Raw genomic sequence first — 14,959 nt, forward strand, 5'->3', positions numbered from 1 at the left:
ACCACACCGTAAGTATATTTAAAGGAAGAAACCAAAACTGCATAATAGCTCTGTGCTCCCTTCTTGAATTGGAATCATTTTATATGGCAAATAATCTCCACCTTTAGCACCCAACATACCAAATTTGAGAAGGATTGCCTCACTCAATCGTGAAATATAAGCCTTCAAAATTTGGCTTAATTTCTTTGTTGTTGTTTTTGTTTAGGTTTGCTGATTAATAGTCATAGAGCTATGGGCAATCATTCGCGTTAAAAAACACCAACTTGTTGTCATGTCTACAGGGTAAAATGGAGTTTGTTGCCTCAACAACAAACAAAAGTTAACAGGCTGGCTTCCTGGAGTGGTGGGTCAGGAGCAGAAATCAAGTTATAGCACCATCTGTCACCTGGTTGCATAAGTGCACATTATAATTAAATTCCACATTCTCCATATATTAGCGGAATTGTGTTGTATTCACCATAATTGTCTATTTCTGTCATCTGGGCGTTTGGGACTCGATTTCAGTTCCTCAGCTATTAGAGATCTAACTAGAAAAGTTTGCCAAAGAAGTCATACGAAGTGGACTGTGAACGATTGGCCACGCCAGTGGAACTCTCATCATCGACTTGGAATCTACAGCTCCGCTACAAAACCAGCTAAGTCACAAACACTGTGTAGCTAACTGTTTTAATTATTGACATTATATTGCATTAATTATCTATCAACTCACCGCGTGCCGGTGAAACTAGTGAGCCTGCTAGCTAAACTAACTCCGCTCGTCCCACGTCTTTCGCCACCTAATCAACTTGCAGTAACACAGCAACAATACCGATAGGGCTATAAACAATTACTTAGACAAACTACTGAACATGCCGAAAACTCGTCGAATCACTAGAGCTGTCTCTCGGGCAACCTTTGACCCCGCTACCCCATCAACTTGGCCGTCGGCTTCGTTGGCGCAACTTAAGTCCCTCACCGTGGCAGCGTTACAACAAGAATTAAAGTCCAGAAACCTACGCCATACGGGAAATAAGGCCGTATTATCACAACGCCTCCATGACGCTTTGAAACTGCAGGCCGACGCGTCAACACAGATCGCTGACGGCACTCCAACCGTCACTGGTCAGGCTTCTATTGTGACTCCCACAGTGACATCCCAACATTCCAACACAACCGCCAGTCACGTCGACGCCACGGCTGCAGAGTCGCTTCGTCTACTTTCATCACAATTACAGCAGCTCCCACAACCACAGCTTACAAACCTGCTACTTCAAGCGATCTCCGGTGGCTCCCAAATACCTCAGCCACAGGTCACCATTGCTAGCACAAGTCCACCAGCTCCTCAAGTACAACTCGCCACCCCTACTTCTGGAACAACAGTGACCCCCACCTCTCTACCAGCAGCCGGCCCCAACTTATTTCCCCAGTCCTCAGCCAACAACCAAGAGCTCCTCCATCAACAACAACTCACGAACATGCTAATTCGAGCGATCTCCACTGGCACACAACTGACTCAATCACATGTCACCCCTTCACAAATGACAATCCCTACTTCTACAACAATCCCAACTTCCGGCAGAACATACAACCTCAACTTACCTACCAGTGAACAAGAAGATAGACTTTCTGAAGCTTCAGGTCATGTCCCGCCGATCCAGCCGTCTCCAGGTAGCCTCAACCAGCAGGTAGAACCACACACTCAAGAACCAGCTGTTCTTGGAACTACACATCCTCCTCTAATACCTCCAGTACCGGCACGCCTACGCACCCGAATCCTATCAGGTGAGTACATAGATCTTAATACCTTGCTTGCCCATGCCATATTCTCCGTGCGTGATCCACCCAATGCTCAGCAGCATATGCAAACATTCACGCTGCAGATGTCATCTCAGAGTGGTGAGCTTCATCTAGCCCCAACCCCCTCCCACTCCAAAAAAATCAACTCCTTTGCCTTATGGATGGTGGCTTGGAACTTGTACGTCTCCACCATTCTTTCAGCTAAGCCATCCCAAGCGCTAGAAATGTTTGGTTACCAACGCATCATAACCTCTTTAAACCTCCACCTCCCCCTCTCGGCTTGGATGACCTATGACATTAAATTCCGCACCCTGGCCGCCAGCTATCCTATGCTACGCTGGGACGTACGTCACCTGGATACATGGGTAGAATGCTTATCCATATCCAAATCTCAACCAGAACGCTGGCCTTGCCCACATTGCGGCAGCATGTACCATTTCCCTGACCGCTGCCCCTTTCGTCCTGGTACATCTTCAGCTCCTCCTGATGGAGAGCTACCCCCATCCCGAAACCCAGGTACTGTCCCAACTACCCCCCGGACAGTCAATCCAACTTACTCCCAAGCAGTCAATCCTACTTCCTCCCAGCCACAATCACTCCTCCCACCACCACCACTTGCAAGATTCTGCCGTGATTTCAACAACCGAGGAACTTGCCAACGGGCCAACTGTCAATACATCCACAGTTGTGAACAATGCAAAGGTGCGCACCCACGGCGCACTTGCCCCACCTTATTTGTGGGGAATCCCCATACCCACCATACATAAGTGGGGTCCATGCACCCCACTACGACCACTCACCCTCGAGTGCGAACTATGCCATCACCCTGACAAGGCTTTTGTACAGCTGCTTTTATCCGACATTAGACAGGGGTGTAACATTGGTTACACGGGCCCACAATTTGCATACACAGCACACAACTTACAATCGGCATTTGTAAACCCATCCATTTTGGATGATGCCCTCCACTCAGAGTGCACTCAAACTAGAATACTAGGACCTTTCAATGCCCCACCCTTACCTAATCTGCATTGCTCAGGGTTAGGCATTGTGCCAAAGCATGATGGTGGGTGGCGAACCATCTACCACCTGTCCGCACCTGTAGGTTTCAGCATTAATGATTTCATAGATCCTTCTGCATACACTCTTAATTACTGTACAGTAGATGATGCATATTCCATTGTTAATAAGCTTGGACCTGGCACCTTGTTGAATAAAATAGACTTAAAAAATGCTTTTAGACTAATTCCAGTCAGACCAGCAGATTGGAATCTACTAGGTATTTTCTGGCGCGGTAACTACTATGTGGATACTTGCTTACCATTTGGCTTGCGCTCTGCCCCATCCATATTTAACCGTTTAGCCTCTGCCATACATTGGATTTTACAGAATAACTACAATGTTAGGCATCTCCTTCATTATTTGGATGATTTTCTAACAGCTGGACCCCCAGGATCCCCCGTATGCCAACAAAACTTAGACTCCATGCTCCAGCTTTGCCACCGCATCAATGCTCCCATTAAGCTGGAGAAGGTAGTAAGCCCCACCACACAGATAACATTTTTAGGCATTGTGATAGACACGTCATCTATGACCGCTAGCATTTCTGAGGAGCGAAAATCCGCCATTTTAACTGAACTTCAATCCTTCACCGATTCCAAGAAACGCAAAAGAACAAAACGCCAATTGCTGTCACTAATTGGCAAATTGTCATTTGCCTGCAAGGTTGTCCCTGCTGGGAGAATTTTCTTACGTCGTCTGATAGACCTCAGCATGACAGTTCAGCACCTTCACCACCGGTTACCAATTACACAAGAAGCCCGTCGAGACCTGGCCTGGTGGCAGGAGTTCCTACCCACCTGGTCAGGTACATCCCTAATCTTAGATGACCACTGGACACCAAGTCCAGAAATGGAACTCTTCACCGACGCTTCAGGTACACAAGGCTGGGGTGCCTTCTGGAATGGCCGCTGGTTGCAATCCCAGTGGACAGTATGCCAATCCGCCATGCCCATTGTTTGGAAGGAGCTTTATGCCATCGTTTGTGCAGTCCACTCTTGGGGTCACCTTTGGACCAAACAAAAGATCCTATTTCACTGTGACAATGCAGCAGTGGTCGACATCTGGCGTAAAGGCTCAACACGCGACCAGGAGACTATGGCATTGGTGCGCATGCTATATTTAAGGGCAGCACATCACCACATCAACATCGTAATCACACACATATCCGGTACTGACAACTGTATAGCTGACTCCCTCTCTCGTTTCCAGGTCAACAGATTTCGAGCCCTGGCACCATCTGCTCACCAGAATCCAGATCACATCCCTGCATGGCCAACCCCATCCTTTGTTCAACCCTCCATCAACTTATTTACCTCAGTGTAGCACCATCGACTAGACGCACTTACAAATCCGGAGAAACCTCATTCCTCAATTTCTGTACCACCTACAACATCCCCCCTTACCCTGCCTCTCTCTTAACACTCCAATTCTTTTGTGCTCACTTAGCAACTAATGTATCCTATAAAACTATCAAAGTGTATTTAGCAGGAATACGTTTGGCTCACCTAGAAAGAGGACACGCAGATCCAACTGATAATGAGCCTCTTCGGTTACTAATTAGAGGTGTACGTCGTCTACAAGGTGAATCATCCCGCCATCGTTTACCCATCACTATTGCAGTGCTTCACTCACTTAAACATCAACTCCGTATCAGCAACTTTCCACTTCTGGAACAGCGCCTTCTCTGGGCAGCATTTACAATAGCATTTTATGGCTTCCTTCGCGTGAGCGAGTTTACTAGCTCATCACTACAGTGGTCAGACATTCAATTCACCCCTCAAAATATATCGGTGACCATCAGGCAATCCAAAACCGACCCCTTTCGTAAAGGTCATATTCTAAACCTCGCGCCAACAGGAACATCAACTTGCCCTGTCAAGGCATTCCAACAGTTTGCAACTATGATCCCTTTGCATAGACAAACTGGACCACTATTCTCAGCAGGGAGGTTCAATCCATTAACTAGGCTTCAGCTATCCAGAACACTCAGACAGTTACTACAACAAGCCGGTTACAACCCACAGATTTATTGCACACACAGCTTCAGGATAGGTGCGGCAACCACCTCAGCAGCAGCGGGTATACCCCCTTGGCTCATCAAGACGCTGGGTCGGTGGAACAGTGACGCTTATCTGACTTATGTGCAGACTCCCACGGCTTTGATCCGAATGATACCAATCATTTTGGCACGAACCAACATACCAGAAGAAACCATCCCTTGGAACCCTGATAGTCACTAATACCCTTATTACGCTTGAACACTTTAAGATGATTCCCAATAGTCACTAACATTTCATTAATTCAAACACTTTATACTGTGCATCATTCCGGTATGTCATCAGTAGACATTATCACATGGTACAGCAGCATTATCACATGGTACTAGCGCTTTTATTTTATTGTCTTATATTTCATTTGTAGTACTTGTTATTGTCATGCACATTCACATATATTTCATACTGTGCATTAACCCATAGTGTGTGTTCATGTGCATATCGTGACAGCCACTGAGGTTAGTCATGTAGTCTCATTGTACAATACAGGGTAAATAGTATATCATCAGAAGCTACATGAAATTCACACATAACATGTCACATATCTATGGTTACACATGTCATAGCCGTAATAAATGGAAGTTTTTTGTCATCAAATCTCATCATCAGTACATTATGAGCTTCAATGGGGTAGCAGCACAGCTTGTTGACTCATCCCGGTGGTAGTAGACATCATCTATGTTATCAACACAACCACTGTGATAAAAATATACAGATCCATAGGGATTGTACCATTATTATATACATTACATTATTCATTGATTATGAAATGCACGGTTATTAAGGGTAGTTTATCATCACAGGTGGCAGTCATTATAACATAGTAATAATCTATCAGTAAAGAGTGGTGGTGTGATAAATCAGAGTACAGACAGAATTTTGTTACTCATGCTGTTCTATTTGGTGTATGCTTCCCTATTGTATGTGTACGGTAGTGGTATTGAAAATAAATCTGATTGTGATCCATTGATGTCACTTAGTTTCACAGAAACGTACCTCATGATGTGTTGTACTTTCATATTACTATTAATAACTACTTTGGGGGAAATTGGGCGCAAATTGCTGAACTTAGGTAACACCTAATATAGTCCAAAGATGTGTGTGTTATCACTGTTGCAATCCACCATTAAATATTATGTTCAAACTATGGTTATGGTTGCTGCGACTAAATGTGCCTAAATGGGGTTATGTGTTGCGATTATATGTGCTTATATGTTGCGATTACATGTATGATGTTTGTTGCGACTAAATGTGGTTGTGTGTTGCGATTACATGTGGTTATTTGTTGCGATGTGCGTAACGTTTGTTGCGACTGAATGTTCGTAATGTTTGTTGCGACTAAATGTTTGTAGTGTTTGTTGCGATTAAATGTTGGTAATGTTTGTTGCGACTGAATGTTTGTAATGTTTGTTGCGACTGAATGTTTGTAGTGTGCGCTGCGACTAAATGTTGGTAATGCTAAAGTGTTGTAATGTTGGGTGTAGGTACTGTAGGCTGTAAGTACTGTCGGGTGTATGCACTGCTGGGTATGGTTACAATTAGGCACAGACACCTTTGGGCGTTGGTACTGTTGGGAGTAAGCACTGTTGGGTGTAGGTACTGTTGGGCGTTATTAATGTCAATGTTAGGTTACATCAAAGATGGCACCAAATATAGTTTGCATGGCACAACTGCGACAGTGATAACACACGTTGTCCCTTTAAGCAATACACACCTCACCTGCGTTGCCCTACCTCCCCCAAAGAGTTGTATGTATGTATATGCATGTATGTTGATCAAGTGAAGTGATGTTTCTACGTAGTTATCACGTGAAGTAATGTGAATAGAGCTCGGTGCGGTGGAAGGGTGGTTTGTGTAGGGCATGCCGTAACGTGCCGTGATGTGTCATGTAGGTAGCATGTTAACTGCTTATGAGAATAACTTAAAAATTGGTATGCATATAGGTTAATCATCATAACTCAAACCTTTTGTGGTTTAAAAGAAATCACATTGACAGTTATAGAGTTACAAGGGAAAAACCAAACAACTGTAAATCAAGGGGTAGAAATAAATACTCTAATAGAACAGTCACTGTGGGTGGGGTAAATAGGTGCATGAAAAATGTAAAAAAAAAACACTTAACCCAAATTTGAACCAGGGACCTCCATACTGAACACCCAAATCTTTAACCACTGAACCGTTGCCATCATGGCTGATCACCTCACTTAATTTCTACTATGAAAATTCTAGCTAAAATCTACTCAATAGTAAAAGTTCATATTTTCATTGGAAAATCTAGATTGTTCTAAAACATTCTATGTGTGTTCTATTACAAACTTCCAAAAATGTGCGCTCTATTAAAACATTGCAAAAGTAATCAAATAAATTCTGTACTACAATACTATTACAACTTCTCTAGTATTCCATCGAATCAAAGCCGATATTATAGCTATTTTGGTACAGATCGGCGGGGTAGTATACTACTATTAAGACCTACTCATTCCAATTGTCATCATCATAATAAGTGCTATGCTAATAAAACTTGTGACAACAGGCTGCAAATTGTATTCTAGTATAAAAGGTGAAGGATTTTTTCTGTATTGGTAGAGCACTATGTAGTTCATCTTCATTGTATCTGTAGATAAGAAGAATAATGATTTGTGCAAAAACAAACCTTAAAGCCACTTTATGGTTGGCTTTGGGTGATACTATACTTAAACTACAAAAAGAAGTGAAATGCATGAAAAACAGTCAAGCTGTATAAAAAGGGTGCTGCCTTCAAAAAGTCTGGGTAAAAAAAGTTGTGAAATCAAAGGTGATGGCGATGAAATGGCTGTAATGATGTTGATAATAAATTTTATTAATGCACAAAGCCATTATTAAAATTTATTAGTATCCACATCATTGCAGCTATTTCATGGCCACCACCTTTGATTTCCAACCTTTTTCACCCAAGGTTTTTGAAGGCCGCATCCTTTTGGCTGTTTTTGCATGGTATGTATAATATAATCTTGCATGGCCAGGCTGCTTGTCTTATCACTGGGCAAAGAATGACTTATACAAAATGTCTACTGAGAATCAACCAGGCTCTTTCCCCCCACAAAAAAGCTATATATGTGACCCGGTCTGCGAAAAGGGCTCTTATAGCCTTTCCAATTGTATATATATGGTAACCCATAACTTGACTGGTGAAGCCTACAATTTGGTCACTCAACAACCCTAACCTGGCAGTAGCTGTGGGTGTAATTACATGGTGATAGCTTTAGTAGATTAGGAGTTATGATTAGCCAAACATGGATAATTGGAAAGGCTATAAGAGCCCTTTTCGCAGACTGGGTCACATATGCTATATGTGATCAGAGTTTGCCTAAATCACATATCAGACAAAATCACACTAACATCACCAGTGGATAGCTACACTATCATACTACTAGTTTTGACCCTCAAGCAACTCGAGGCTGGTTTTAACAGACATCTTTTCTGGGTGGTATGGTGAGCTCTAATGGTGTTTTCTGGCTTTGTGAAGGGCCTGACTTGGCAAGAATCAGTGGTTTGCTGGTGGATGGCCTGATATTGTAGGCCAAATGTTTTTAAACCAGGCGTGTACCCACAGCCAGCCTTCGACCGGCTGTGGGCATGCTCCTCCAGCTGTGGGCGTGTGCCTGGTTTACTGAAATTGTTTTCACAATGGTGTGTGTGTGTGTGCGCACATGTGTGTGTGTGTGTGTGCGCACGTGTGTGTGTGTGTGTATGTGTGTGTGTGTGTGTGTGTGTGTGTGTGTGTGTGTGTGTGTGTGTGTGTGTGTGTGTGTGTGTGTGTGTGTGTACCTACCTATCTACCTATGTGCCTACCCACCTATCTTTGTCCATACGCACCCCATGTGAGCAAAATCGTTAATGGTAAAAGCAGCTTGTACATAAAAAGTTAAAGTGAAATGAAGTCTGTGTTAAACTCCTGAACAGGCTCTGAGGTGGTTTCTTTCTAGTGGTCTGAAATATGGATGTGACGACTCTCTTCAGACTTTGTGAATTACCTTCCCTTCGGGTTCTACAGGCATTTAACAACTGAATAACAATGGTGCAGGCTCATAGAGTATCAGGAATAGTATTCCTTCTAGTTGGAATGGGGGCATATCCCCTACGTATGCAAACGAAAATGAAGAGCAGTTTTGAGGTTTTGTCGAAAGAATTTGCCAGAAAAACATGATAGTGTAACTATAAAATAGTTTAGAAGATACTTCTGTGTGTAATATGTTGTTTAAAATGGTTTGTTTAACCGGCGCTTCTTTAGCAATGCATAGCAACGTAATTGAAAAATTACAAAAATTTCATGAAGTATGAAATCCAAAATTACAATAATGCGATCAATTGATGTATCATTGCAAAACCAAAAACCTATTAGCTAAAATAATAACATAACAATACATAGTGATTAATTCATGATGAGTTAGCTAGCTAGCTGCATGGCACCTGGTTTTTAGAAGTAGCACAACATCAACTTGTTTCTGTTGATTTTGCTACATATCAGCCACTATGAAGCTGTAATCTTGTCTCTGGATTTCAATCATGGTCTGCCTCCATTTTGAAATCTATCTCTTTTCCACCCCACCCCCCACCCTCTGCCCCTTTGTGAGCACTTGTGATGCTACTTTGCTCATCCAACTGCTTAGATTTTCTATCTTATTTGGTTGGAAACTATACAAGCAGCTACAAGTGCTGTAAGTGGTCTAAAATAGATTGATGCATCTCTTGTGTAAATTTCATATGTGCTTGCTATCCTTGGCAAGTTATGCTGACTTGTAATTCTTTAAAACTGTTTATCTCAAAACTTCTAATGTGCAATTCAGATCACTTTTCCAATATCCAGTCACATGTGGTAACCATGTACAGTAGTTAGCTAGTTAACCTTATGAATAAGGCAGTCCCATGCAAAAGGCTATTATGGTGTACTTCATTATCTTGTAAATTGGGACCCACATGTTAGTTTCATACTGTAGGTGCTTCTACACATCTATTCATTAAATAATAGATATACGATTCCTAATAGGGATTGGAAATGGTATCATGCACCAGAAATAGGCTTGTTTCGAATGTTACAGGTAGTTTCCATAATTTGTATCGTATACCCAATTTAATTGGCCCATACTGAAGATTTAAAGGTTTTGCGAGAATGGTTTATAACCTAAGAGCAAAGTGTGCTACCATCCTACTAGCTTTGTTCTATAGCTTTGGTATTAGATTAAAGCTTGAAGAAAAACAGTTACTGCACGTAGACAACAGCTGTGCAGAGTTAGGAGAACAGAAACACGATGGTGCAACAACACCTAGCAAAGTTGTAACCACGGAAATACACAGCATTTAAACTAAAGGTGTGGCTTACAAACCGTACCGTTCAATTCTAATAACCAAAGGGGGTCTAAAAAGCCACGTATCATTGATACCAGAAAGTGTACACAGCTGCTACAGGAACAGAAACGTATCTTGGTGTAGAAGCGATACCGAAACAGCATGATATGACGAGTTTCTTCTGTGGGAAAGGCCAGTTAGTGACTTCCACCAAAGCACCTTGTATCACTCAACCTTAGAAAACTTTCATATTCTACTAAACCTACACTGATAGTCTACATAATAGTTATACATTGAAACACAGGGTTCTATGAAATTTAGAAACCCGAAAGGCCCTGTGTTGTGGCGCATGAGTGAAGTGAGGGCACTACTACAGGGCCTGAGGGTTTCTAAATTCCATAGAACCCTGTGTTTATGTGTCTAACTAATTTAGACCACAGCTTGTTCATGTACCTTCCTGGATGCTTGCTGTACCTTCCCAGCTGCTTGTAACACAAGAAATGTAGTGTTTATGAGTAGAACAAACCCCCTGTAACTTGTTATGGTACTTACTATCGAGTTAAATGCCCATGCGTTGCCATTGTTACAGGCACGTAATTGCCATGTTTTGTATCGCCCCAGAGACAGGGATCTGTTGAAACATGAACAAGGAATCTACAGGATTTAGATACCTATAAGTAGCCAATGAAATACGAGTATTTCAGCTTGTTGTGGTCTAAAGTAAAGAGAAATGTTAGTCTTTTTATGCTCTTCAAAGTGGTAACAAGTAAAATGCACCTTGTATCTAGCCAGTGACGTCAATTGTACAGGTAGTATACTGGGCACGTAATGCCGTTTCCAGTCTCTATTAAGAGTCGTATATCTATGATTAAATTAACAGACTCGTGAATGATGAGAACTTCAGTAATTATTGAGGTTAATATTATTGAGATCATAAACCTATTTTTGGCCTACTTCAGGTATAATATATATTATAGATGTGGTCATATTAACGAGGTGGTCTTTATAAAAATGTACTATTAGTGGCAATTTTATGAAGTTGTGACCAATTTCAGTGTTTCAGCTTCTATTTACAATTTGAGTTTCAGTTTTCAATTTTCATTGTTTCCAATCTCCACTTGGACATCATGCTCACGAATCAAATACAAGCTCATGTATTTGTTAACCAGAAAAATGCATGAAATATATTATTCAGAGCTATGAATTGTTCTTACAGTTCCCAATCCTACTGTAATTGTTACTGTCCCCAATAATCAGACAGTTGGTCAGCCATTAACTCTGGAATGTAATGTGAATACTGTGAGAGGTATCACCAGTAGAGTGGACATTGTGTGGAGTAGTGATGGTACAGAACTAGAGAGAGTGGAAGGAGTTAATATTAGCTCAATGACAAGCAGTAGTGCAATGTACACAGACACTTATACTATATCACTACTAACAACATCTGATGATGATAAAGTATACCAGTGTGAGGTGGTGATCAATTCTAACACAACAGTGACAACTAACAATAGCATCACACTGGATGTGACTGGTGAGTATCGCTTATAATATCAGTAACTTAATTTTGCAATAGTAACTTTTTGGATATTCATTCATAAATGATAAAATTATAAAACAAGCTTGGCAGCTAAGTGTACTCATAAAATGTTTATTAAATAAATCCATTTAAGGCTTTTCATATTTCACAGTACCTATGTATGATACAAAAAAGTAACCTCTGCAGACCTCCCATTTCATTCAGTTTTTTGTACTTGTGTGTGGTTGAATCATAGATGCTATGTGGTAAGGTGTGCATCAGCTGGGGTTCAAAGTATTAATGGCAAGCTTCAGGTTAATATTAATCTCTGGGAGCTCTTGATGCACTGCAATGGTACAAAATACATATAATATGTGTTGTTTGCGTAACTTTGCCAGACGGTCTTATCCAATAACATTGTTTCAGTCACTTCAGTGCCTTACCAATGCTACTACAGCACTATGTGGGATTTTGCATGCCTACAGAGGTCTAGTTTTAGAAAGCAAACCCAAACTACTATAAAAGCTAAAATTTACAATGTTGCAAACTACTTCTTCTCCTTACTCAAAAATAGTATACCATCTGATAGACCAGTAAGCAATAGTACTAATCAATTGAAAGATAAACAACACAATTGCTAAAGAATCATATATTATTATGAAAGAACCATTTAATAGGAAACTTAGATGCACATGTCTCATCATAGATAAGCAACAGTTTGCATTTCCTCAGATGACAAATATACTACACAAGGCCTAGGATTAGCAAGAAAAAACATTGATAAATTTGTTTAGCAAAGCAGATTGTATTAGATGATTGTAAGTTAATATTTTAGTTTTGAAAATTCAAATTCACTAAACATCCTGCCATATCTTTCCTGCTATCATAAATGACAAAAGTTTGGTGAATCAGCATGTGAAGCAAGTTGGTGGATAAAAGTTCAGTGAATTTACCACACAGTCAATGTTGAGCAATATAGACTTCGACAAATTTTATTTGATTCACAAACTTTAGCCACACCAAACTGCAGTCATTTATAGTATATGTATCATAAATGCTGCTTGTGTACGTAAGATGATAAGCTGCCACTTATTCTTTTGTTGTAAAAGAAGTCACTGTATGTAAAATCAAATTAAAACCTTATAATTATTATAGTACAAAGAGTATGTTCATTGCCACTAAACTGTTCTCAGCATGGTCTTGTATGTTTATTCATATTATCCCAACATATGGTGATGTGTATTATCAGGCAAAGCACTTATGCTTGTGTTGGAACTTTTGTACCTACAGTTCCTCTTCCCACAATCACCACATCACCAAGTGGTACAGTACAAGGAGCTATGGTTGGTGATCCCTTACTTGTCCAGTGTATAGTTGATACTGTTGATGGAGTGGAATCGAGTTTAGTAAACATCAATTGGATGGGACCTGGAGGAGATTTAATAGTGAATACTAGCAGAGAGACTGTCAGTCAAATCACATCTAGTAATAATACTTACAATAGCAGCCTTCACTTTACCTCCTTATATGAGGATGATACAGGAGTGTACATGTGTTTTGTGATGATACTTGAAACTAATGAGTTATCTTCATTTGAAATTCAAGCACTAGCTGGTATGTGTAATACACATTAGTCAAGTTTTATACGGTATAGCTACATGTACATAACTGTAGTATGCCAAAGAATTGTGCCTAAGCAGTGTTTCAGTATTAAATTTAGCCATATTGTAAAACCTTAGCATAAATGGCATGATAATCATATTTAGAGGGGCCTAATGTATGTAACACATACAAAGGAAAGTAAAGGTGTAACAGTTTTAGATTTCACACTAAAGCAAATAATCAGTAATCAAAAGTTATACAATAATATGTACTTTTTACTGATAAACTGGTTTTGGCTGTACCAAATTTAAAATACATACTATTATGGTTATTAGGCACATGCGCTTGTAATTTTTGGAGAAATTATTTGTGAAATTATATACATATTCTTATAAGGGACAGTAAGGCATTATTTGTATCCATCATACTGCATCTGAAATGTTGCCATGCGCTCCAATTATCATCTGAAAAGTGAAGTATCCTTTATACTTTGTTGTCAGCTATGTTCAACGCATTACGCAGCATTTCAAATCAAGAACTGTTTGAAAAGCACCTCTCCTATCAAAATAGCCACTATGAAAAATACGGACAATTTCCATTATGAAGGGAAGCCATCACGTGCTACCACCAAATCAACACTTTTTGCTGTCAGCAAAAATGAATGGGACACAAAGGAGGACACTGGTAAGTCCATGAAGAATGCATTGTATGTACTGCGTGTGGTATGGCAAAAGGCACCTGTCAGGCCAAAGCGACGTCAAACAGTGAAAAAATCTAGCCCGTAACCTTAGCTGTTATCGAGTTACGCTTTTCTGAAGGAATCAGTCAGTCAGTCAGTTACTCAGTCAGTCAGTAGGTAGAAAATTCCGTTAAATAATTTTTTTTTAAATTTCGTAGCAACATGTTGAAAACGTTTCAGGTTGAGATCTGAGAAACTTGTTCGGGCTTAGTTTTACCTAAACAATACTGCCTCATCGTCATCAGGGAAAATTGAGGCTGGTTTTTTGGGTGATGTTATCCTGTGGGCCACGCCTACTCCTTTGTGGTATATACATTTGTTTACCTAGCTATCCACCCTTCCACCTTACCAAGCTCTATATTGTCTACTCTGTTTTCCTAATGCTAATCACATAACATTGTTCCACAAAGCCAGTAGTGTACATGACAATACACAACAATCATGCAACAAGAACAAATTGACACCATAATAGCAAATGAGATTATATGTACATGAGATCATGCATGACATGACAACATATAGATCATAAAATATACGATATAGAGAAAATGAGTTTGGATGAATAATGGGCAACTGAGGGAATCATAGGGTGGGCAGTAAACTCTTCCATAAATAGGGTAGATGAATGAACGTAGCATTTGTGACTTAAAACAAGTGATGATAGCAAATTGCTAAGACACATCAAATCACAGCAATTGATCACTAGCAATCAAAATGACAGACAAAGCTATGTCATGAACATTAATAATATTGGCATAAATTGATAAAGTATTACAGCTACATAACTAGCATCTAATTCACCCAAATTCCTCCAAATTTCCCCAGTTGCCTAAGCTTGCCATACTCCACATAATGATAATACACAGACAGTAATATTATTAT

At 40.4% G+C, this 14,959-nt stretch overlaps 1 protein-coding gene across 1 annotated transcript in view; it reads left to right on the forward strand.

The window, feature by feature from the left end:
• LOC136260774 (uncharacterized) overlaps positions 1–14,959 on the forward strand; it is a 192,834-nt gene that overhangs the window by 93,284 nt on the left and 84,591 nt on the right. The window contains exons 12-13 of the mRNA XM_066054640.1: positions 11,434–11,751; positions 13,027–13,350. Of these exons, the coding sequence (XP_065910712.1) occupies positions 11,434–11,751; positions 13,027–13,350 (642 nt within the window). The remainder of the gene's footprint in view (positions 1–11,433; positions 11,752–13,026; positions 13,351–14,959) is intronic.

Source organism: Dysidea avara, chromosome 7 (assembly GCF_963678975.1).
Source record: "Dysidea avara chromosome 7, odDysAvar1.4, whole genome shotgun sequence".
NCBI lineage: Eukaryota > Metazoa > Porifera > Demospongiae > Dictyoceratida > Dysideidae > Dysidea > Dysidea avara.